The sequence below is a fragment of the Bos mutus genome, chromosome 21, assembly GCF_027580195.1.
Source record: "Bos mutus isolate GX-2022 chromosome 21, NWIPB_WYAK_1.1, whole genome shotgun sequence".
Classification (NCBI taxonomy): domain Eukaryota; kingdom Metazoa; phylum Chordata; class Mammalia; order Artiodactyla; family Bovidae; genus Bos; species Bos mutus.
Genome location: NC_091637.1, coordinates 63,997,739 through 64,022,406, shown reverse-complemented (window position 1 = coordinate 64,022,406; position 24,668 = coordinate 63,997,739). Strand labels below are relative to the sequence as shown.

General features: G+C 60.8%; 1 protein-coding gene across 4 annotated transcripts in view; it reads right to left on the bottom strand.

The window, feature by feature from the left end:
• Nucleotides 1-24,668, bottom strand: part of EVL (Enah/Vasp-like) — a 149,169-nt gene that overhangs the window by 8,351 nt on the left and 116,150 nt on the right. For all 4 annotated transcript variants that reach the window (XM_070357964.1, XM_070357962.1, XM_070357961.1 and 1 more), the window contains exons 4-8: nt 9,549-9,612; nt 6,869-6,933; nt 5,536-5,765; nt 4,774-4,895; nt 2,352-2,412 (exon numbers count right to left, since the gene is read on the bottom strand). In XM_070357964.1, the coding sequence (XP_070214065.1) occupies nt 2,352-2,412; nt 4,774-4,895; nt 5,536-5,765; nt 6,869-6,933; nt 9,549-9,612 (542 nt within the window). The remainder of the gene's footprint in view (nt 1-2,351; nt 2,413-4,773; nt 4,896-5,535; nt 5,766-6,868; nt 6,934-9,548; nt 9,613-24,668) is intronic.

Below are 24,668 nucleotides of genomic sequence, written 5' to 3'. Positions count from 1 at the left end.
CTCACCCCTGGCCTCCACACTGAGCACTGACCTCGCGACCATCAGGAACCCCCGTATTTGTGGGGTGCATGAAGAGAATTCTCGGAGTCGCTGATTCAGGGGCAAAAGAATGTGCTAGGCTGTGGGTCTCCAGAGGAAGACCCCCAGGAAGACCCTAGGAAGATCTCCCAGGCCTCTCGCTGTGAGAGAGTGGAGTTAATGAAATTATGGAAATCAACACATGTGCCTGGGGACCAGGACCCAAAGGAAACATGCCAGAGTGGGAGACATTATGGGTGAAATTACAGTAACTGGAAAATAAATCAGAAAAAAATTTTAACATTATCCTATTATTTCAAAAGTAACTAATAAGACTGCTCCCTATATAAAGGAAAGTTTGGCCTCAGTTGCAAGCTGGGAAGAGGCCCCCCAGCCCCTGCCGCCTCGCAGCCTGTGCTCTTCATGGCTGGGACACATTCTCAGAGCCCCGCAGCCAGCAAGGGGCAGTAGCCCTGCCCAAGCCACCTGACTCCACATTCGGGGTGTGGGGTTCTCCCGAACGTGGAGGGCTCCACATTTCCTTCTTGAAACCTTGGACACCTTCAGTGAAGATCTGGAAAACACTGAAAAGTATAGAAACGAAAAAGCCAGGGACTCCCCTGGAGGTCCAGTGGTTAAGACTGACTGCTTTCACTGCTGAGGGCCCAGGTTCGGTCCCTGGTTGGGGAACTAAGATCCATGTGTAGTACAGCCAAAAAAAAAAGAAACAAGAAAAGCCAGCTGCCGGTGTCCCTGGCCACATGGCACTCGCTCTGGGTGTGGGACTGTCCCGGCCCTGGAAGAGGCTGCTCCCATGTGGGCGGGGCCTCCCGACCACACGCGACCAAAGCAGCAGCCTGGAGGCCTACAGAGAAAGGGGAGTCAGAGGAGGAAAACTCTACCCTTGGGGTCAAAGATTTCTCCTGGATCCCTGGGATTCGAAACCTACTCTTTTCCTAGTGGCTCAGACAGTGAAGGGTCTACCTACAATGCCAGAGACCTAGGTTCGGTTCCTGGCTTGGGAAGATCTCCTGCAGAAGGGAATGGCAACTCACTCCACTATTCCTGCCTGGAGAATCCCACGGACAGAGGAACCTGGTGGGCTACAGTCCATGGGGTTGCAAAGAGTCGGATACGACTGAGCACTTCCACTCCTTTTCTTCCTAGAGCCCAGGGAGCTGGGGCTGGCGGTGCTGGCTGGAATCCACCAGTCTTTGGAGGCCTGTGACTACCCCTGAGCTCCTGGCCACACAGGCCTCTGCACTTGGAGACATTCAAGCGGAGTCAGCTGGATGGACTCCATACTTGGTGCAAGGCACGCGGACAGTGGAATATGCACGCGTGGTCCTCGCAGGGCTCACAATCTGGCAGCAAGGCGCGAGTAAACGAGATAAATATGTGTGCTGAGAGTGGAGCAGAAGCACAGCGGGGAGAGGCGCCCAGGGACCAAGCTGCAGGGAGCCTTACCTAGTCTGGGGTCTGGGAGACCATTTCTCAGGAACGATGCTAATGCAAAGATACGCAGACTGGGGAGGAGTCGGCTGTGGGGGCCGAGGGGGCTGCGTGTGCCTAGGTTGGGGGTGAGGAGGTGGGAAGGCCGCTGGCAGGGCTGGAGCCCTGGGCCTTGCCTGGCGAGCCTCGTCCAGTGGCACGGCAGTGAGCATGCCCTGGCACTGGGTGGCCATGTTTCTTTTGTCTCCCCCTGCCACTGAGATGCGACCTGTATGCTGTCTGCGGTCAAGGTCGAAACCTAGTGGTTTCAGCAGGAACCTGCTTGTACAGGGAAAGCTTAGCACACAGGACAAAAGCCTTAGCCGCGCTAGGTGGAGGCAGGCATGTGGAGTTCTGGGTGGACAGATGGGACTCCAGGATCCTGATCCGTCCGGACAAGCGCCTGAGGCTCGGGGTCCTTTGCCAAGCTCATCCGAGGCTTTGCTGGAATCGATGGACTCGAGTGACGTCTTTTAGGAGTAGAAACAAATAGGAACAGCCCTGGTCTTGAAGCAGACACCCCCTACCGTGACTGTACCCGAGTCTGTTGAGGAGGAGACTTGTCCGTGTGTCTGAGCTTCCCAGGCTCCAGGCCCCCTTGTCATGACACTCCTGGCTGGATCCTGCTTCTCTGCCTCCCACCTGCCTCCCCCACGAGGCTGCCAGACGCTCAGTGAGTGCCGACCTGCTCCGTGGTGCAAGGGGATGGACAGGAGTCCCCCGCCCTCCTATAATCGCCCAGTAAAGGATCCATGACGTGACTGTCCAACCCTGGGCACCGTGGGGCCTGGTGTGCCCACGTGGCACGGGAAGCTGGGCAGGCCGGGGGTGGGCACACTTACTGTTTGGCTTTCGTCTTCCTTCTTGTCCGCCGGCTTGTCTGTCTGGGAGGCTGCTTTTCTCCTAACACAGAAGGGAGAAAACACACCATCAGCCCCGGAGGTTTCCACACTGACTGGACACCTCTTCTGTGCGGACACAGCTTGGTCCTCAGAGGCCCCTTGCTGGGGTCTAACCCGTTTCGTGTGAAGGAGGTAACTTGTCCAGGCACCTGTCTGGGGTGATGCCTGAGTGAGTGTCCAGGCCTTCTGTGCTGGTCCCAGGACCCTGGATGCCAAACTGGTCTGGCAGGGGTGTGGGGACACTTGCATCTCTGTCTACAGCACCTGAGGGGCAGAAGGTTGGTCCACACCCCGTCCCGGTCAGAAGGGCTGGGTGACAGCTATGGCCCCAGAACACCCAGGCCTGACTGCGAGAGGTGAGAGAGCCCCCAACTCCACAGGTCACTCTGCAGACATCCCATCTGCGGGCCGCCTGTGGGAGGAGGAAGCCTGCCCATCTCTCTGAAGTCCCTTGCCTCGGAGCTCAGCAGCCACACCCTGCCAACCCAGACGCCGCAAAGAGCTGCTCAGGAAGGAAAGGCTCTGACAGACGCCTCTGGTGAGGACAGCACCCCCCAGGGATGAGCCCCTGCTCAGACACCCTGAAAACTACCTGCTCTCTGCTGGCCACACTGGGCACCGACATCTGGCTAATTCTCATTCCACACGCAGCAGCCTCTTCGAAGCTGCCAGAACACAGTGCTCAAGGGCTCACAGTGAGCTGCCCATCAAAGGGGAAACTGGCCTGATGGGTGACGGCCACCAGCGGGCTGTCCCTGTCGAGGGACCAGCCCATGCTGCAGCCTCCGCAGTCACATGGGGGCCCCTTCTTCATCGGCTTATCCCTGGAAGGACGGGTCCTCCCAGAAAGCCAGGAATCGTCCCCGACATCTTCCTCCCGACAGCGTGCCTGCTCAGTCCTGCCTCTGCATTTGTTTCTGGGCTGGCTGTCTGGTCTTTATTTCCAATGCTGGGTGCAAGCACCCCGGCTCCTCCCTGGCCTGCCACTGTGCCCGTGACACTGTGCCTGCTCAGAGCCAGGTTGTCTTCCAAGAAAACACAGCAGACCAGGCCCCTCCAGTCCCGTGGAGATTTCCTGTGCCGACCACCTGTGGGCAAGATGCCCCCGCCTGGGAAAGGGTGTGGGACAGCCCTTGGAGGGAGGAGGCAGCAATTCTGCCAGGACCTTCATTCAAAGAAACAGCCCACAAGGGCATCTCCTCATTGGCTCCACTCGACATCCAGCGCTGAGCGGGGCTTCATGGGGCAGCATGACAGCTCCTTGCCGGTCGTGTGGGGTGTGTGTTCACTGCGGGCCCGGCTCTGCCACCAGCCATCTGGCGTCTCCCTGGCTCCTGGCACACTGGCCTTTTCCTGTTCTCAGAAAGTTCCTCTCTGTTTGGTCTAAACCATCAAGGGCAAGCTGTTACTGTGAATGCACTGGTGTTGCACTTGGGTTGACTGTGCATATATCGTTTTTAAAGAAAATCTATTTTTAACGTGAGGCTCCCCTGGAACGGAATCCAACCTGCCTGCATGACGAGACTTGCTCCCCAGTCCTGCGGTGCCTGGGTGAGCCAGGCACGGGGCCCTGTCAGCGTACGCCTGCTGCTACCCCACGTCCACAAGTACAGCCCGCGCTCTGTGACGCCCCCAGAGGGAGCTGACTGATCGTTCCGCCTGCTTGGGATCCAGCTGGGGACCAACCAAGCGCAGATGGGAGTGGAGGCCTGGGCCCCAGAGCCGGCCAGGAGTGGGGGCGCTGCTGCTCCGTCCCTGGGGGCCACGTTCGGGGCTCTGGCCACCCGGTCACTCCTCCCGGGGTCCCTGTAACCCCCTCACAGGACAGGCCCTGTCATTACCCATTCCCCAGGAGGAATAGTTTTCTTTTTCCCTAAGAATTTATCTCTGAAATTACCTTCAAATTTTTCTCTGCTCAGGACGAGGCTGGGACATGGCAGATACTCTGAGACAAACACTTGTTAGACTGAAATGAGGAAGGCTTTAGACTTGAGTGGACTCCTTTTGGCTCGATGTCTCAGACTGACCCCGGAGAAGGGAAAGCCTGAGTGACAGTCCCCCTGCTCGGCTGAAGCCCGGGGCCAGTGGCTGCTGGTGGGTAGGGTGGTGCTGTCCCCCCCTGCTCGGCTGAAGCCGGGCCAGTGGCTGCTGATGGGGAGGGTGGTGCTGTCCCCCCTGCTCGGCTGAAGCCCGGGGCAGTGGCTGCTGGTGGGGAGGGTGGTGCTGTCCCCCCTGCTCGGCTGAAGCCGGGCCAGTGGCTGCTGGTGGGCAGGGTGGTGCTGTCCACCTCCCGCAGCCCTGGACCGGGCCCTGGGCGCAGGAGCCCCTGACAAGCGGTGAGCTGGTCAGTCGACACACTCACCTCTTGGCCAGCAGCTTGTTCATCTCTTCCATGAGGCCTCCACCGCCACCCCCACTGCTGGCCCGGTTGGCATCAGACTTCGAGGGCCCGCTGGGACTGGAGCCTCCAGACGCATCTTCTGGCTAAAGGGAGACAGTGCTTCAGGCTGGTGACTTAAGGGAAAAGGGTCTGGGTGTGACGGCAGAGCTGAAAGGGGCCAGGCCAGGCTCTCTGGTCCCATCTCCCCAATCCCACCCCCTGGAGACAATCCAGGGGGTGCCGTCGACTGGAGGTCACTGTTCGCAGATACGCCCCAGGTCCACTGGCTCCCGGTCAGCGGCCTTGACGAGGCCGGTATGACCTGAGGGGCAAGGGGGCACAACTCTGTATCAGAGGTGCCCTTTAGCCCACAAACACACACACGGCCTTCTTCCAGAAGCTCCTCCTGCCAGGACACTGGGGAAGGCTTGGGAGGACCAGCTGAGCCTGAGGAAGCTGACGAATGTAAACTCAGGAGACCCAGGGCCTGAGTCCAAGCTGCAGCTGGTGACCTGCGTGCTCTGGACAAGTCATTCGCAAGCCCGACCCTCGGTTTCCTCATCTAGGAGGGCGGCAGCTCCTGCCTCACCCCGTGCCACCCCAATTCTCTTGGGAACCAGGGAACTGGGACTGAGGCGGCAGGAGGCGCCGTCTGGTTGGGGAAGGCGGTGCTGCTCCCCCCGGCAGGAAGGGCCCCCCAGCCTCGTCCTCCTCCACCCACCCCCTGGGGCCCACGATGCTCACCCGCTGGACCCGTCTCAGCTTGGCTCCAGCCAGGGCGGCGGCCAGGCCAGACACGGAGCTCTCGTCGTGGCTGGTGCCCTGGGCTCCTCCGGCCGGCAGTGGGGGTGGGGGCGGGGGGGTGGCCCCTGTGGGTGGCGGTGGGACAGGGGGTGGGGGTGGGGGTGGAGGGCCGCTACACGAGAGGGGGGCGCTGGCTGCAGAGGAGGGGTGCCCCGGCGGGAGGCTGGGTCCTAAAACACAGCAGTGGGCTCAGTGAGTGCCCAGGCCCAGATGGAGCCTCCTGGGGAGCTCTTCTGCTGACGAGGAACAGCTCAGGGTCACCTCTTCCAAGAAGCCCCTCAGGAGGCGCCTGCTGCTGCCCCAGTGCCCCCGACACCTGGGGCCTGGCTCGACCCAGTGTCGCATGAGAAGCCCCTCAGGAGGCGCCTGCTGCTGCCCCAGCCCCCCAACACCTGGGGCCTGGCTGAACCCAATGGCACATGTTGGCTTTGCACCCCCGAGCTCCACCGACTTCCTGCTGCTCAGCGGTGGTCTTCCAGGGGAGGAAGCCCTCTGGTGCCCAAATGGTATCTCTTTTTCCTCCTCTGCTCCTTCTCGGTACTCAGCACCCTCCCAGGCACTGGCAGCTATTAGCCCCCGAGATGCAATGGGGACTGGCCCCCTTGGCCTTGGGGGCGGCTGCAGGGCCGACAGGGGCACATGTCCAGGAGCGGCGCCGTGGGCTGTGCAGTCCCGTCCCTGCCCCTCGTCCACCACCTGAGTCTCTGCTGCCTGCCGGGCCCTGCGCAGGGCGCTGGGGACCAGTGGCCGCGGGCTGCATGCTCTCAGAGCTCACGGCCTGGTGGGGAGCAGTGAGCCAATCACACGGACGACTGCACATCTGTCACTGCGGAGGGTGACAGGTGCCACAAGAGCAGGCACACAGTGCTACCCTGACCTGTGGGGAGGGGCTCCAGCTGGCCAAAAGCCACGGAAACCTTCCTTAGGGAAGGACAACCACGCCGGGACAGGAGTGAAGTCTGGTGAAGGGGCACGGGTGCGAGGGAGGCGGCGGCCCCGAGAAAAGGAGCTGCAGGAGGGGTGCTCACAGGGTGGTGGGCCTGCAGGGACCGGGCCTGCGCGCCTGGAGGCCGGGCAGGGAGCCGGGTAGGCCAGCGTGAAGGGGAAGAGCTGACACAGCAACAGGGTCAGATCCGAGTCAGAAACATGGAGTGAGGCTGGCGCCGTCTGGGGCGCCCTCTGGGGCCCGTGCGCTCAGCAGTGGGCCGCCGACTGCCCAGCATGTCCCAGGCGGAGGGAAGGGACGGCCCTGGCAGGGGCAGGGCGCTCTCACCTGGGGCCGAGGCTCTTCTCTCGAGAGACTCCTGGCGCTGGTGGTGCTGCTGCTCCATCACTTGTCTGAGAAGCAACCACAGCGGAGAACAAGTCCGTGTCAGAGCCTAGGCTGCACAGTCAGGCTTCCCGGTGCCCCGGGGCTCAGCAGCGAGCCCACCTCGTCCCACCCTGGGCTCCGGCTGCCAGGCCTGCAGTCCCTGCTTACACAGGCTGAGCTGTGACCGGTCCAGATCCCCACCCAGGGCAGCACCGGCAGCCCGTGGACACTGACACCTTGGCAGGGAGCCCCTCACGAGGCTGAAGTGACCATCTGGCCGAGTGACCAAGCTTCCCCCAGGCTGGATGAGCTTGCCTGGTGTCTGGAGGCCTCAGCAGACACGACCTCAGGGCCACTCACGCCCACTGCACCTGGCTTAGCTCCCTAAGCCCATGGGAGGCTGTGTGGCCGTGCCGGGTGACCTCGGCAGGGACAACCTCCTGGCTCCTTGCAGGAGGGGCCCTGGGCTGCTCTTCAAGGCTGGTTGAGTGAAGACACGGGCCCACGAGCACGTGCACAGAACCTGGGGCTGCAACGCCAGTGCAGGAGGGGCTCAGGAGTCACGGGGACTGTGGGTGGCAGTGAGGCTTCAACTGCCAACGCTGAAGGCCCGTCTTGGGGCGTGGGGCCCAGGGCTGCTCTGAGGGCTACTCTGCTCCTGGGCAGGAGGCGGGAGGGCGCCCGCAGAGAGAGAGGCTGCGGCCGTGCCTTTGCAACACCAGTTCCCAGCGCGCTGGCATGGGGCTGGCTGCTGCGGGTGTGCTTAGTGGGGACTAGGCACACGGGGCTGCCAGTGCGTGCACCTTGGAGGAAGGAGAAGCAACACGCAGGGCTCGCTGTGCGGCCACTGAGCAGCAGAGCGCTTTCTGGTCCCCACTCTGGGAGTCACGGGGGAGCTTTCTCCCTTTCCTGGGCCTAGATGCCTCTCCATAAATAAGAACACATGTCATGGGTTCTTGGAAGGACTGTGCTCGATATCTAAAAAATCCCGGAAAAGGCCCTTCTGACACTAAAGATGTTTGAAAAGCTCCCAGCAGCATCTGCATTAAGCTTCTCCATCCAAACTGCTGAAATATCACCCCCAACTCCAGCCTCTCCAGCAGGACCCACGTGCCCAGAAGCCCTCCACGAGAGGAATTGGTCTTCTGTGGACACAGGCTGCTGGCAGTGAGAAGACAGGATGGCTCTGTGCTGGGCTCACTGCATCCCTCGTGGGCAACATGCAACCTCTCCCAGCCTCCCTCCGTCCCGACCAGCAGGTCCCTGCTCTGGAGTCTGATGCCTGCGGTTCTGATCTCCAGGGGTTACTCGGCCTGGGGACACCGACTGCAGACAAAAGTGAACCGCCCTCTGCAGCCGGTGGCCCTGGACGCTGGACTTGGTGGTGGAGATTCTCCAGCTCTGAGAGCCTGACTGCAGGGTCTGTATGGGACCCCCGTCCCTCTCAAGGACGGCCTGGGAGCTGGCAGAGGGCTGAGCCGGGGCCAGTCCTGGTTCTGCTCCTAACTTCTGCTTCCTTTCTCTTCTCCTACCTTCAGTGGCTCATGTGAGAAACAGCACGGGTAACGATAACCCGAGGGCTAATGTGAGCGTTAAAATGAGACAAAGTGTGCAAAAGCCCTAGTTAGCTACATAGCATTCTTCTAAGAAGCTAGGAATGAACAAACAGAAGCCTCTGTGACCCACGTCTAGGAAGCATACACCCGTTTTTCCCTTGCTAACACTGCCACCTCCCAACAGGAGACTGAGGCCCAGGGTCACAAAGTCCACCATGGGGGCCGAAGGCACTCAGGGCAGGGGACAGGCTCCAGGTGAGGAACCTGAGAGCCTCAGCCAGGGGAGGGACTCCCAGCCCTGACCTCAGGCTCTGCCTGAGCCTGGCTACAGGCAGGCAGTCTGGTCCTCTTCTGCTCCCCTGGAGAGGATATGGCCCAAGCCTGCCTCCCAGCACGGCTCCACAGAGCCGGGATGCCAGGCCCTCAGAGATGCAGAGCCCCTGCCCAGCAGGGTGGGCTAACAGCCTGGCCCTGCTCTCTGGCACAGGGACTGGGGCGGCGGCTCCTCAGCCACCGTGACGTCTCCTGAAACTTCAGGACAACAGTGCTGACCGAGACACTCAAGACGCGCCCTGGAGGGGCGGGGAGTGGGTCACCCTACCCCATGGGAGCAGCCTCCTCCACAAGCTGGCCCCACGAGGATAAGGACACAGCCCGGCCTGGCCACCCAAGGGCGGCTGCAGCCCAGAGCGCCCTCGTGGCCTCTGTCTGCTTTAACCCCTACTGGGGAGGCCGTGCGGGGCACCCACCAAGGCCGCCAACAAGAGACCAGGGCTCACAAGGCCTCCAGACAGACACGAGACGGGGACCTAAGACGGGCTCAGTCAGACTGGCCTGGCGGGTCACGTGCGGGTCCCTGGACGATGACCTAACACACCTGGGAGGGTGTTTAGTAAGCGGATGGGCCGGGACTCTGCCAGGCTGACGGTGAGGCTCCGGAGTCAGTGGTGCCCCGCTGTGGAACCACACGCTCACGTCGTCGCTGGCCAAGTGGCGACGAACGCCTCCCCCTCCTCTCTGGCCAGGCCTGTGCTCCCGCCCCCGCCCGGGTGTGCCCTCCACGCCGGCTCTGCTGGGGGACTTACCTTCTCTGGACGTCCATCTCGTCGGGAGAGGGGCCATTCTGCACCTGACGCTGGCTGGGGGGGCCTGTGGGGAAGAGAAGCACAAAGGCCTGTGGGTTAACGGGGGAGAGGACCCCTGGGGGCCTGCCCCGCCTCTGCCCCCGGTCCCTCAGGAGACAGTTTCATGCTGGCTCTCAGCCTCGCGACACCCCGGCCCACCCCATCCTCTCATCAGCCCTCTGTCCCTTTTCTTGTGGGTCTTCGCGTGGAGCCACTTACAGGGTTCAAGCTCATCCCTTCTCATGGTGATCCCTCTCTCCTTCCCCTTGAATGTCGCCTGTGGCTGCCACTTCTTCAGCTGCCACCCTGCCCTCAATCCCCTAACCTCGAGCTACAGTCCCCCCACTTCCCACGAAGCCATTCTAACTTGGAATTGCCAACCCAGTGGGTCCATTTTATTCCGACTTGTGAGCAGGGGAGCGACATTCCAGCAGGAAGAGTCAGGGTGGGGATTTTAACCCGTACCCCTCCCCACGGCGGGATGCCCTCCTGCCTGCACCCAGGAGCCCGGAGGTGTGGTGAGGGCAGGTGACGGGGGCGGCAGAGGATGAGTGAGCAGCCGTGGAGCCTTCCGGGCCATGTTCTTGCCCTTGACCCTGAAGGCAGGGCCCCGGCAAGGGCTGCCGCGCGTGCCTAGTGTTCAGACAGGGACTGCTTCTGTGTTTCATTTACAAGAAAATCAGGCTTTGGCTCCAATCTGAGAAAAACCGATTGTTCATTCTCTTGGCCGGCTCAGGTGTCACCTCAGGTGTCACCGGGGAACCGCAGGCAGTCAGGGCGGCGGGGGAGGGACCAGGGCAAGCTGGCCTCACGCCTCGCGGCCGAGCTGGGCAAGGGGCGTCATCTCCAACCTAGGGTGAGGGGCCAGCAACGCTCAAGAGCAAGACAAAATCCACGATGGGCAGAAGGCCCGTCCCGCAGGGTGCGCCAAGCAGCTGGGAGGTTAGCCGTGTGTGCCCTGGAGCGGGGCACGGCAGGACACAGGGTAACAGAATCTCCAAGCTGAAACAGGTCACCTGCTGCCCCGCACCGGAGCCCCTGGTGCCTCCAGGCCGCCCTCCTGGCGACGGAGGCCTGACCTCCCAAGGGAGCGGGTTCCTTCCAACATGGAGGTCCCAACCCAACCTACCCACGCCCACGAAGGCCTGATTTCCACTCCTAGGGGTGATGACACGGGCGGAAGCTTGTTCTGTGTTCCTACACTTGACAGCCCGTTCTGTGCTGGAAGCCTGCTTCCATACTCGGCAATGCCCAGCCCTAGGCCCTGCCGTGGGCTGCGGTCAAGTTTTCTGTGAGCCTTGTCTACCACTTCCTGGTTCCTGTGTGGATGCTTTGGCTGCGAAAGAGGAGGGTCCAGGTGGAGGGCAGTGGGCCAGCTGCCTGATGGCAGGAGGCCCGCCCAGCACTACAGGAACATTCCTCCCTGGGAGACCCTGCCTTGCTGGGCACCCACGGCTGCACCCAATTGGGCAAGAGAGAAGACGCCTGCGGGCTCTTTACAAAGGTGACTGCTGCTGCTGCTAAGTCGCTTCAGTCGTGTCCGACTCTGTGCAACCTCACAGGTGGAAGCCCACCAGGCTCCCCCGGCCCTGGCATTCTCCAGGCAAGCACACTGGAGTGGGGTGCCATTTCCTTCTCCAACAGAGGTGACCACATACACGTACGTACCTGGTGGCACACGGGAGAAGTGAGAGAAACGCCAGTTTTCTGTCTTTAAACACCCTTTTCCTGCTCCATCTATTCAACACACAATAATTCTGCTCCTTTTAAAAACTGGTTTGTCAATATGTTCAGTATAGGTGTTGGGAGAATTTTTAAAGATCAATAAAAAAAATCCCAATTAAAAAAAAAATCTATGGTGGAAGGGAGGTCTTTTTCTCTCCTATTCCATGAGGCCCAGGCCTGAGGGCTCCTCCCCTCCTTGTTCTCAGGAAACCAGAGCCAGAATATGAGAACAGTGCTTTACCGTGGCGTCAAGACACTTTTCTTAATTTAATTTACATTTACTTTAATTCTCACAATCCCAGCAGACAGGTCCCAGGAAGACTTGTAACAGGTGTGGGAATGGCCCAGAAAAGGTTAAGTGACACAGCTGTCAGCAGCAGAGCCTGGCCCAGACTACCCGAGAAATGCCACTTCCTTTCTTAAATTCAGCTGGAGTGTGTGTCTACTGAGACTGGCCTCAAGGATGAGGTGTGCAGGGGGCAGCCTGGCCGGAAGAGCCCTGGGTGAGGGGTGCAGCCCTCGTACAGCACCCGGGCTCTGCCTGGTGTCCACGTGGCGGGCAGTACTGCCCACTCAGCCCGGTGTTTGGAGATCAGGCCTGAAACCCGGACTCCTGCCGAGTTCCGGCCTCAGCTCCCAGGCCTGGATCTTCCCTCTCCTGGGGCTGAGCCCGTGCTCTGGAGCCCCTGCCTGGCTGGGGCCGGCCGCGCCACGCCAGGATCCTGGCTGGCAGCGAGCTGCCGTGGACGTTCGGGGTGTGCACCCCTCGCCCTGCCTGCTGGCCTGGCCTGCCTCCTGATGCCCTCAGCCGGCCGGCCCGGTCCTCCTCTGGTAGGGCGGGCTGAGCGGAGCCCCGCGGCTCTCTTGGCGACACGGCTGGGCCTTTCGACACTACGGAGCAGGGAGCGATGACTCTGGTTGTGTAAGGCCTTCGTTCCTCTTGACCGCAGGACAAGTAGGTCGGTTTTGAGCTGCGAGGGTCCTTCGCATTAGGACGTGCAGGCCCTCCGTCTCAGGGCAAGGGGTCTGTCCAGGGTCACATGGGGCGCGTCTCCGTCCTGCGGGTCCATTCCACTTGCTGGCCATGTGCCCCGTGGCAGAGGCGCGAGGATGGGGAGGAGGCGCTGCCCTCCAGAAGGGCTAGGGCCCTTGGGACATTCGGGCAGAGCCTGTCCACAGTGCTTCCTGCTTTGGCATCTCAGGGTGGGAGTGCTGGGCAGCTGTCACCACTCCCGTCTGTCCAGTGTCCCGTGTCATTTCCTGGTGGTGCGATTAGAAGCCAAGGTGGAGGCCCGGGTGAGCCTCCCGTGCCCCGGAGCTGTCTTGGGCCAGCTGTGCCCCTGCCTCTGGGATCCAGGTGGGGACACTCCCCCGCCAGCCCGCCTCCTCAGATCCCAACGGGGCCCACCCGCCTCTCCCTCCCCGCGCGGCTGCCTCAGCATCTCTCCCGGACCCTTGCCACTGTCAACCGAGGGGCCCTCAGCCTCTACCCTCCTCCCTTTCTCCACATTCATCTTCCACACTAACACTGGAAGACACAAGCCTGACCCTTACGGGGTCCAGTTCAAGCCCATCCCCATGGCCACTTCTCCTGGAGCCTGACCCTTACGGGGTCCAGTTCAAGCCCATCCCCATGGCCACTTCTCCTGGAGCCTGACCCTTACGGGGTCCAGTTCAAGCCCATCCCCATGGCCACTTCTCCTGGAGCCTGACCCTTACGGGGTCCAGTTCAAGCCCATCCCCATGGCCACTTCTCCTGGAGCCTGACCCTTACGGGGTCCAGTTCAAGCCCATCCCCATGGCCACTTCTCCTGGAGCCTGACCCTTACGGGGTCCAGTTCAAGCCCATCCCCATGGCCACTTCTCCTGGAGAGCGGCCCCTGCCCCCGTAGGCCTGTGGTGCCTGCTCACTAAGGCCGCACCACCTGCTGTGCGCCCCTTCCCGACTCTGCGGGCCCCTCATCACCCCTGGACACCTCCCTCACTGCCAAGTCTTCAAGGCCCAGCTCCGCAGCTGCCTCCTCCAGGAAGCCCGCTGAGATCCGCCTGCCCCCCACCGCTTGATACCAAGGGCCTGTCTTACAACACTGCTTTCTAACTGATACCACCCTGACCGGACGGCGGGTCTCCTCTCCCTCCGAGACCCTGAGCTTCCTGAGGGCAGGGCCCGCGCCTCTCACTTGGCGCTCAAGGCCGGCTCACGTCAGGTGCTTGGCGTGCTTTACTGAACTGAGTTGGGAAGGTCTGGGGGAACGAGTGCTCGCCAAGCCCAGAGGAGAAAAGCCCAGGGGAAGGAACGGGGCTGAGCTTCTCAGATGAAAGTAAGACCAGCCGAGAGGTGAGCCACAGGAACACAGGGCTCCCCACAGCCGTGCCTGCTCAGAGAGGAGGCTGACCGAGGTGCGGGGCCCAGGCTCACCGCCCCTCTGGGAGTGGGTGCTGGCGGCTCTGAGGGGTGGGGGGGACCTGCCCCAGGCCACGGGGCTCAGGGAGCTGGCCAAGTCTGGGAGCTCCAGATGGTCCTCGCCCTTCTCTCTCACTTCAAACAAGTTTTGCAAAGTCATAATCAAGAGCCTGACTCGCACTACAGACACGTGAGAGGAAAATGTGACAGGGGCCAGGGACCCAGCGTCGGGAGAGGCAGGGGCCTGTTTCTGGCGTCCTGTGGGTCCCGCCCACGGCAGCAGGGCTCACACCCTGATGAGCCAAGGCGGTGGCGGCTGCAGCTGAGGGAGCCCCTGTCTGCACACAGAGAGGGGCTGGCTTGGCCTGAGTCCTGAGGACACAGAGGGAAGCAGCGGACTTCCAGCCCGAGGTCCGTGTTCCAGCTTCAGGTGAAGGCGCGTCAGACACCCACTCCTACAAGCTGCTGACCCGAAAGGAGGTCCTATCACCCTTGGGGTCACGAGGTGCGGGAACACGGAAGAGAAACAGAGCCAGAGGGGCGGGGGAGGTTGGCCAGTCTCAGGCCACCAGCCCACCTGAGAAGCATCCACAAGGGGAGTGGAGGCCCCAGAGGGGTGGGAGGTGATGGCCCTAAGTCGAGTGGTGTGAGTGACTGAGGGCCCTGCGGCAGGCCGGACTGAAGGGCAGGGCGGGGCCGGAGGTCTGAGATCAGAGGTAGACCTGGGGCAGGCCATGGCCCTCAGCCCCTCACCTGTGAGCAGGGTGAGTGACCCCCGCCCTCCACAGGGAGCAGGGCAGCTGGCGGGTGGGGTGAGAGCGCCTGGTGTGGCGTCCCTGGCCTCCATCTGTGGCTGAGACTCCAGGGTGAGGTGCAACCGCCCCCGGGGACGCTGCCCTGGTTCAGCAGAAAGGCATAGGGGGAGCAGACGGCTGAAAAGCTGGTTGCACAGGATCAGGCTTCCAGGAGAAGGAACAAAGGGGCCAACCCCGCAGTCCACCCCAGCCTTGCTGAGGGGGCAGGGGACAGGCAGGGCAGAGGTCACGCTCCAGGGTGCAGGGGGTACAGCCCGGGCCCCTTGTCCCCGAGGACACGGAGACATGACCCGGGCCCGCATGTGCAGGACCCGGGCGCACAGCTGTCAAACTTCACCTCCGGGAACGTAACTGTCCTGTTCTCCTCGTTCCCAGCACTTACTGCAGTCCTTGGCACTCGGTCGACACTCGACAAATATTTATTGAATAAATGAAAGATTGGGCCCCAGGCAATCTGTCTTATGATCAACAACTACCGAGACCGAGCAGGTGGCTCCTTCTAGAGCCCTCCCTCCGGCTAGAAAATGGTCCCCGGCCAAGCTGGGGACGCGCCTCTCACGAGGCAAACATGCGACCAGGGGGCCTGTGGTCACCAGCAGCGGAGGCACTGGGCATGCACGGGTGGGTGGGACACGGGGAGAGAGGATTTGGGTTTATGCAGCAGCCGCCAGGCTGTGTGCCAGGGTGCTGAGCCAGACACCCAGGTGCCACTCACATCACCTCAGCTCATCCCTGGAGCCAGGCACGGTTCTGCATCCCACCCTAAGCAAGCCGAAAGGAGAAGACACCAGGACTGCCCTCCGTCCATGGGGCCTTCAGCGCCCACAGACATCCATCACCTCCCAGGAAAGGAGGGTGGGGGACCAGACGGGAGGAGGGGGCAGAGCGTCCTGAAGAGGGTGGGAGGCGCTGAGCAGAGAAACAGTCTGGGCGGGAGCGTGAGTGGGCCGAGAGGCAGGGTGGTAGCTGGGCAGGGCAGAGGGGCATGCTCTGGCCTGGCGCCCTGGCCGCCCTTCTCAGCAGGTGCCCGCCCTGCGCAGCCTCTCAGCGCCAGTGTCCTCGGGGAGGGAGGCGGCGGGTTGGCCTGCCTGCTGCCATCCTCCCGACCACGCGCAGGTGCCCTGCACACACAGTACTTGGGCGAGGTGTGTGCAAACCAGTCTTCTTGACCTAGCAGGCAGATCTGGACCCCAGGCTCTCAGGTGTGCAGACCCTGAAGAGATCGAGGGAGGAGAAGCCCCAGAGGCGGCCCCAGGTCCCCTCTCCCAGCGAGCGCTGCCCCCGGCAATCCTGGTCGGGACCAGACACTGGTCTGGATGGTGGACAGACCATCCTCTGCTCCCCCTGCAGCCCCCCTTGGCCCCACTCCTGTTTTCCAGCCCCTCCCCATTCCCAGCTGGCCTCTCTGGACCGTTTCAGATTGTACAATCCCCTCCAGAGCAAACCTGGAGCCAGGAGACCCAGCTTCCTGCCAGAGTGCAGTGCTGACTAGTTAAGCCTCTGGCCTTCCAGGATTCTATAGGCGAGAAGGATGGGACCGAGGATCACCCCGCTCTCGGTTGCTACAATTGCAAAGAACAGGATGTTTACAGAGCCCATCCTGGGGCTGTGAGATCCTCTCCCTCCTCTTGAACGTCTATGTACCAGCAGGCCGCAGCACCTTGTAATGAAGAGTCCCCATGGGGGGGCAAGCACTCGGCTGTGACTCCACTCCGAGTCTGGCTGGGCAGGGCAGGGCAGGCCTCACGGCTCCTGTCCCAGGTACTGTACTTCTGGTTGCCCCGCCAAGGTGGGCGGACGAGCCGAGGTAGCGCTGATATGCCTCCTCCTGAGAAGAGTCGTCCTCCAGCGACCCGTTAACATGCATGGGGCCCCAAGACACCCACCCAGCCACTGGGGACACAGGGAGGGGCTAGGTTTCCAGGCGGCCTCTACAGGCAATCTCCTGGGCCTCCGGAGAGGATGGAACCCGAGACCCCAGCAGTGCCAGGAACCATGGACCCAGCACCTGCTCAGTGGTGCTGATGGAATTCCTGGCCAGCGAGCGACAGCCACCTGGCCCGCGCTGGGCAGAGACCCAAGCCCCCCCAGACTCCCCACCTCTCTGCAGGCTCATTCTCCTGTCTCCTGAGGCGCCCCTGTCCTGCACGGGCCCAGAGCCAATGAGTTCTGAGATGGGGTGCAGCCTTCCCCTCTGGTGTCGAGGCTCCTCCTGCCAAGCAAGGAGGAGTCCTCGTGGGAACGAGGCCTGTGATCTGGGCTGGCCATGGTCTTCAGAGCCACCCTGCCAAGGCCCCACAGGACCTGGTCTCAGAGCTGGGACCAGCGCCCAGGACAAATGTCAGCAGCCCAGGGCTCTGTCCACACCAGCCCTGCTTAGACCGACAAACAGACAGACAGTTGCCTTGTCCCCTCTGTGCTCAGGAAGCCTGGGGGGTGGGAGGCTTGCCCCACTTCCTGAGCTTGGCTCAACAGCAGACAAATCCTGACTGCCGCCACCCTGCCAGTCTGCTTCTTGCTTAAAGTCAATCTTGTGTACTTTTCAGCCCAGTCCTTACCAGTGAAATTAGGCTCAGAGTCAGCTGATACGTGGGGCAGCTGGCTTTGTTTTCCTCAGGTCACAGAGCCAGACGATTTATCACTGCATTGATAAATTGATGGTTTATCACAGACGATAATGACCCTGCCTCTGGGTCGTTTTCCACTACAAGCCTCTAGCATGCCCTCAACCCTGGGCCCACCAGTTACCGCTCGACCCCAGGGTGACCGGCGGTTAAAGCTGTGTCTAAGCGGCCAGCGTCGAAACGACCTGAAGACCCAGAGGTCAGCATGGGCAGATGCTCAGGCTGCAGCTCAGAGAAGGGCAGGCTGCCCAGGACCACACGGCGAGCAGCGGCCCCCAGCCTCGCAACTAAGCGCCAGCCAGTACCCCCCCGCCTCCCCGGAGGGGACAGACCCCTTCACTCTGACGGTGACGGCAGGAGGCCCAGGTGCCACCCGGGGTGCCAGAGAGGAATGTCCCCCCTCCTGGCGTAGAAGGGTCCTGAGGTGGGGCAAAGGGAGAGACCTGCTTGAGAACACATCTGAACTGGGACAAATGGAGCTGGAATCCAGGCCTCCCAGCTTCCAGGCCAGGACGCCACCAACCAGCCTGCTCAGTCCCACTCAGCCTGGTGCTTGGGATAATTACTGCCCAAGTAAAACATTTTCCCCCTCCTTTGCTTAATAAGCTCCATTCAGGACTTAAACAAACCTCGAAAAGAATCTCAAACAGGATAAGGTGCAATAAAATTGGTCAGGTTTATCATGCAAAGGACCTCTGTGCCATTTCCGTGATTAAGCTGCTCAACTATCCAGGGTGGAGCCTCCCAGACCTGTGTCACAGATCAGGGGGAAACTGAGGCTTGGAAATGGTGAGTGACTTCCCAAGGCCACAGGCGCCCTACGCGGACGGGGCTGCTGGGACAGGAGCCCACGCTGACCACCACCGAGTCCGCTACCTGCCATGGCGGCCCACCCCTCCTGCAAGGCCTTAGCCAGAACAGCACCTCAACCCTGCAGCCGTCGGTGAAGGGACTTGGCCCCAGGACCCAGGGCTCTGCCCCTGCCCCCACCCCCACCCGAGCACCTGGGAGTGAAGCGGGAGGGCCAGGGAGGGGCTCCCATCACCTACAGTTCACTCTGCAAAGGACGGTGCAGTGGCAGCGGCAGGAGCAGAAGCAGTGGAAGGCCCACTCCCTGCTGGCCATCGCGGCCCCGGGAGCCGCCTGGGGGCGCGCCGCTCGCCTCCTGCCCACCGCTCGCCTCCTGCCCACTCACCTCTCCTCCTTCCGCCGTCGGCCTGGGCTCTGGGAAACCGATACGCCAGCAGCCGTCTAATGGGCTTCACTGCGTCAATCTTTAATGAGGCTTCTCAGCCAACCTATCAGAACCCTCCTGTCCACCTGATTCCAGAAAGCTCAGGGGCCTGGGGGGGAGGGGCCCGACCCCTGGTGACACCATGTGTCTTCCAGAAGCCTCTCCTGTCTCCTGGGGGCTGTGGGGAAGGACCGGGTGGGTGCGGATCCAGAGGGACCAGGTGACCGACCGAAGGACGAGCCCTGGGCACCACTCAGCCCAGGCGCCCACTGCTTCTGCCGCTCACCACTCCACCCAGGCGCCCCTCGCGGTCGCTCCCCTCAGGTCCCAGCCAGCCTGCCTGTCCTGTCTTCTGTTCCGGCCCAACCAGCAGCCTGGCCTCTCCCACTGCCCGGACCCCTTTCTGGGCACCTATGGCACAGGGGCTGTTCCTTCCACCATGAAGGCTCCTTTGCCCTCTCAGGCTGACAGAGGTCCGGGGGCCTCCAAGCCCCAGCTAAGAGGTCTCTGTCCCCATGCCACCTCCCCCGGCTCCTTGGCTGGCAGGAGGGTTGCTTCCTCCCCTCTCTTGGTCTCAGACTCTTTCCTTGAGTTTCCACATGAAACAGCAGAAAGCATAACCCTTCTCTGATGGTCCCTGCACAGGAAGCACCGCTTCCGCAGGTCCTGTGGGAAATGCTTCCTTTGGGATGTGAGCGAAGCCTCCTACAGGCTAACCTGCCTCCCCAGCCTCCTCTCTCCCCACTGGTGAGTGACCTGTGCAGCTCAGGCACCACCTCCCTTACCAGCTTCCCTCATGGATAAAACGCAGATATGTATGAATCTGTGAGGTACCACGCTAGACTTCGAAGGAATCTCGGATCCCCCAGACTTGCTGCCTAGGAGGGGCTTAAGGCTGGCACCTCCCCAGCCCCATCCGTTTCCTCCCTGACCCGGAGCTCATGCAGCCTCGCCTTTCAAACCTTTCCCTGGATGATGAACACATGGATTCTACTGGGCTTGGGGCCTGGGGCGGCAGGTCATCTTCCCTCTTTGGGACTTAATCTTCCCATCTGAAGGGATGAGCCAGAGGAGGTGTCAAGGGGCTGGGAGCAGTACCCCACTTCTCAAAGCACTTACCACATGCCTGGCACTGTTCTGAGAGCATGGGCCTGAAGCTACCTGGAGCTAAATTTGAGTCCTGGCTCTGCCACTCTGATGCTGGGCGTGCTCCTGAAGGGCTCGTCAGGTGGCGCAGTGGTAAAGAATCCGCCTGCCAATGCAGGAGTCAGGGATTCAATCCCTGATTGAGGAAGAATCCCTGGAGGAGGAAAAGGCAACCCACTCCAGTTATTCTTCACTGGAGAATCCCATGGACAGAGGAGCCTGGCAGGATACAGTCCATGGGGTCGCACAGAGCCAGACACGACTGAGCGACCAAGCATGACACTGCACAGCGCTGAAGCTCTTTGACTCCGGTTTTTGGTCTGAAGCGCCCGAGAGCATCACTTGTCTTGGGCTGTGGATCTTCTATGCAGCCTAGAATCTGACACTGAGCAACTCAGCCCTGCCAGTGCCCCCTCCTCTTAGGTAATCCTGAGCAACCGTCATTTCATGTCTGTATTAAATTCTCATAACACATCCCAGGAGCAGAATCATCATTACCTCATCAGGCCAGGGACGTCCAGAGATTAGAAGCTTGCCTGCGGCAAGTGAGTGACACAGTCAGAACCAGAACCAAAACCACCCGCCCAGCGGCTTTCGAGCCTGTGCCGTGCCCATCTGCACCCCGTCTCTTCCTTCTTCAACAAGGATTTATTCTAAGTTTTCTGCTCCCATGGAGAGAAGATATTTCTAGAGGAGATCAGGTAAGACTATCCTGCCAGTTATCCGCAGTCTGGCTAACCTTCAGCCGTGCCTGAGTCCCTGAGGTCACAAGGCAGGGCCGCTCCTGCACTCTGCTGCAGAGGCCAGGCCACGCTGCACACCCGACCTGGAGTGCAGAGGCCCCGTGCCCTGGGCAGACCCTTCCACTGCTCGGTGGCACTGAGATACATGCAGAAACAAGAGGGCACATATCACCCTCTGGAACATCAGTTTTACTGAAGGGGAAGTAATTCCCAACAGGCAAAGAGGAACAGCTATGTAAAATGGGAGTGGGCTTTTACGACATACGGGCCAGGACTGGAAGGACCCAGACTGCAGGTCTCCTGCAGCTCCACCGTGCACTAGCCCAGGACAGGGGATCCTGACCGCATCCAAGGCCCTGTGACCCGCTCTCCTAACCTCTGCTGTAGATCACCTGCGTTCCCCAGATGTGCCTGTCTTTCCCACCTCTCTCTGGCGGTTCCTCTGCCTGTGGTGTGGCCCGTTTCCACCTCTGCCCCACTGGCCTGCCACCCTGAGGCCTGCTCAGAGCCTTCTTGAAGCCCTGCCTACGAGGCCCCAGGCCGCTTTTTTAGGACAGTTGGTAGGTGTGTGTGTGTGCCCCTGCTGGAGGGCGAGCACTTTGAGCAGAGACATACGCATTTAAGCCTCCGCATCGCTGCGTGTACTTCCCCCAAACACCGGACAGGCTCTTATCACCACCCCACACAACGGGTCAGGACACAGTTGGGAGGCCCCAACTCACCCACCTCAGCGGTGGCTGAGCTGGATTCCTTCAGCAACACCTGTCTGTGCTGTGTTCCTCTGAAGCTGGGAGACAGACAGGGTGCTATCCATGGACAGGGAGTGACCCAGGCCGGTTGGCCGGGCAAACCATTGCTAAGTCTACTTAGGAGCCGCGGGCTGCAGCCACTGCTGCGTAGTAGCTGGAGAGGCAGCGCTCGAGGCCCTCAGGTCGCAGCAGGCAGCTGGGAACCCACAAGGACCCTCCCTCTAAGCCCTGGCAAGAGGCAGGCTCCAGGGCAGGGTATCAGGATGCAATTTTTCACCTCTGAAGATACCTGATGCCAAGAGCTGACTCACTGGAAAAGATCCTGATACTGGGAAAGATTGAGGGCAGGAGGAGAAGTGGGCGACAAAGGATGAGACAGTTGGATGGCATCACTGACTCAATGGACACGAGTTTGAACAAACTCCGGGAAATGGTGGAGGACAAGGAAGCCTGGTGTGTTGCAGTCCATGCAGTCACAGAGTCGGATGCAACTGAACGACTGAACTGACCGACTTTCGTAAACCTCACCGATAGATCCCCCACACCCACCAGGATGGGAACTGCTCTTGTGAGCTCAGTGCAGAGAGGTTTCAAGCCTCTGCTAGGCAGCTTCTCTCAACTGCCCTCTCCTCCACTGGTAAACTTCTCTCCATCCTTTAAGCTCTAGAAAGGTCCCCACGGGCTGGGCCTCTCCTCACTCTGTCCCAGCACTGGCCATGCTGTGCCTTCTAGTCCCTCTTCCCCGCCTGACTGAGCTCTGTAGTCCCCTCTGGGCACTGGTGCACGGCCCGGAACGGAACAGGCCAGGTACATGCCTGGTCCTTCCTCCATCACAAAAACGGCACCGGGGAGGCAGCCGTGGACATGGACAGTTGCCCTGGACCCAGGTTCTCGAGAGGAGAGACAGGCAACATGTAACAGGCAGACCACAGCAGGAAAGAGCTGATGGGCCAGCTGTGGCGGTGCTGCCTCCCTGACGGGGTGTCGTGAGCAGAGGCACCAGGGAAGGAGCCATGGCTACTCGCAGGGAAGAGCGGTCCAGGCGGAGGGGCCACAGGGTAAAGAAGCACGTGGCACAGTCGGGGTGGAGGCCAGAAGGCCCCTGCGATCGGAAGTAGGTCCGTGGGAGAGGGAATGGGGCGGAAACGCTTGAGCAAGGCAGCCAGGGCCAGTGAGGCCCAGGCAGGCCTCAGTCAGGGTTTGGATTTGATGCTGGGTAAGACTGTAAGTCCCTGGAGAGTCCTGAGCAAGGCTGACCCAGCCTGACCGAGATGTGCAAAGATCAATCTGCTTGTGGGTGGAGAACAGATGTATCTCGGCTAAGCGCAGAAACAGGTAAATCAAGTAGGTGTCTGCTGTGAGAACCCAGGTGTCTGCTGAATGAATAAATCATGAATGAAGGCAGGCAGCTGACAAGCGGGCGGGGGCGGGGCCTCAAGTGCTCACACCCTGTCCACTCTAGGAGCCACAGGTTGCACCCAAGTTCCGCACTTGGGTTCTTGAGTCCCTGGGATGGTCACTTACGAAAATATCTGAGCTGGCTCTTATCTAATGTGAGCTAAAGTTGGCAGAACGCTGACCTGTGAAATCATCATTCTTTAGGGAATTAAGTATGCCAGGTGAGAAAAAAGAAAATGGATGCTATCTAGTTTTTGACTTACACCAGGAGATGTAAGTATCTGGCTATAAAAATGGGCCAGGTTAAATGTCCATAATAACCCACGGGGACGTCCTCGTGGTCCAGAGGGTCAAGAATCCGCCTTCCAATGCAGGAGACATGGATCTGATCCCTGGTCCAGGAACTAAGGTCCCACACGCTACAGGGCAACTAAGCCTGTGCGCTGCGACCAGAGAGGCCGCGCGCTGCCAAGAAGACGCCACACGCTGCAACCACGGCCCAGTGCGGCCAAGGACGCGCTAAAAACCAGTCTACAGTCAAGCTGGGCTAGGGCTCAGAAACACGGAGGCTGCCAGCTCACTGGGGTCTCTGTCACTCACGAGGGTGGCCTCAGGTGAATCACTGCTGTGAACCTTCAACCTTCAGGCAGGGACAAGGATTCCTAAGATGTCCCTGACAGCCTCTAGAGGCTGCCGTGGGGACCCAGTGAGACGGGGTGGGCCGGCCCTGGGGTGCCCGGCCTCTTCCTGTCCTAGCGAGGGCTGAGACCCAGGAGGAAGTCTTGGGACAGGGTTGCTCCAGGAACAAGCATGACAATTTGTATTCTTAGGCTGCTTCACAGCTCACAAACCACATTCCGTCTATGCCACAATTCAAGTCTTACAGAAACTCTGCAGGCGGTTTTACATCTACTTTGAAAATGAGGAAACCGAGTCTCGGGGTGATGAGACGGCTTGCTCAAGTTTTCACAGGCTCTTTGTGTGACAGGGCTTGGGGCATGGGACTGGCACTCCGTCCCCTGCCTCCGGAGTCTGTGTCACACGTCAGTCACCTGTGTGGACCACAGGCTACTTACCACACCTCAACTCAACAAGTACTAGGTGGGCGGGCACCTGTGAGGCAGCCTCTGTAAAAGACCCTTTTCGAGCCCTAACTGGGCTTGTGGTGCCCAGGCCAGATCTACGGAAAACGAAAAGCCCCAAAGAAACCCCTCCAATAGTGTTAGGGAGACAACCCCGGGGCTGGTGGAAGGGGTCCTCCTCCTCCAGGGTGGGAGCTGCGCACAGACAGGAATTCCTAACAGGAAGGTGATGGTGGTAGCAGGCCGCCAGTGGGGGCTCAGACGTGAGGGGCCCACGAGGGCTATGAAGTCCTACCTGGAGCAGAGGGAGACCCCGGGGTCAGACAGAGCCTCTCCTCGGACCCTTGAGTGGACTCACCACCCCAGTCCAAGCTGCCCTGCCCGCCCAGTATGTCCCAAGGGATCACTAAAGACGTTGATACATTGGTTAGGTAACTTTTCAAATATTAAAAAAAGAATGAAGAGTGACTTTAAATTGTTACAGTCATTTTCAAGTGACAAAACTTGCACAAACAACACCTCATGCCTTTGTCATAACAGCCCTGTGAGGTGGGTGTGGGAAACCCATTGTACAGATGGACAAACTGAGTCTCAGGAAGGCCCAATGACTTGCCCGAGGGTTACCTGCAGCACAAGCAGTGCCGGAACCCAGCCCCATCTGACTCTGTGCCACGTCCGATGTGCACACACAGGCCACGGCAGCTGGAGTTCGGTGAGGACATGGCTGCCGGCTGGGAAGATGCCTCTGCTGCCCGTCTGCGTGGTGCAAGGCGGGCCGAGGAGATGGGTGCGATTTCTGTGTGAGACAGTTTCATTTGCCGTGTCCTCAACCACAGATAGCACCCCTCGCCTCGCACCCGCTTCCACAGGCTGCTGGTCCAGCGATGGTGTCTTGGTCGGCAGAGGATGGCGTGGCGGCAGGAGGGGCCCGTGGGGCACAGACAGGCAGGCAGACAGACAGGTGCCACAAGCTCACCCTCCCCCGGACACCTGGGACCCGTCAGCCCTGCTTCAGGGCACCTGCCCTTGATGGGCTCACAGTCTAGATGAACCAATCTCGGGCTCAAACCAAGTGCACGGAATGCAGGTCAACAAGTGGGAGACGGCCCCGGGCAGGGAGGGAGGGGAGGGAAAGTGAGAGAACACACGTGAGCCTGGGGG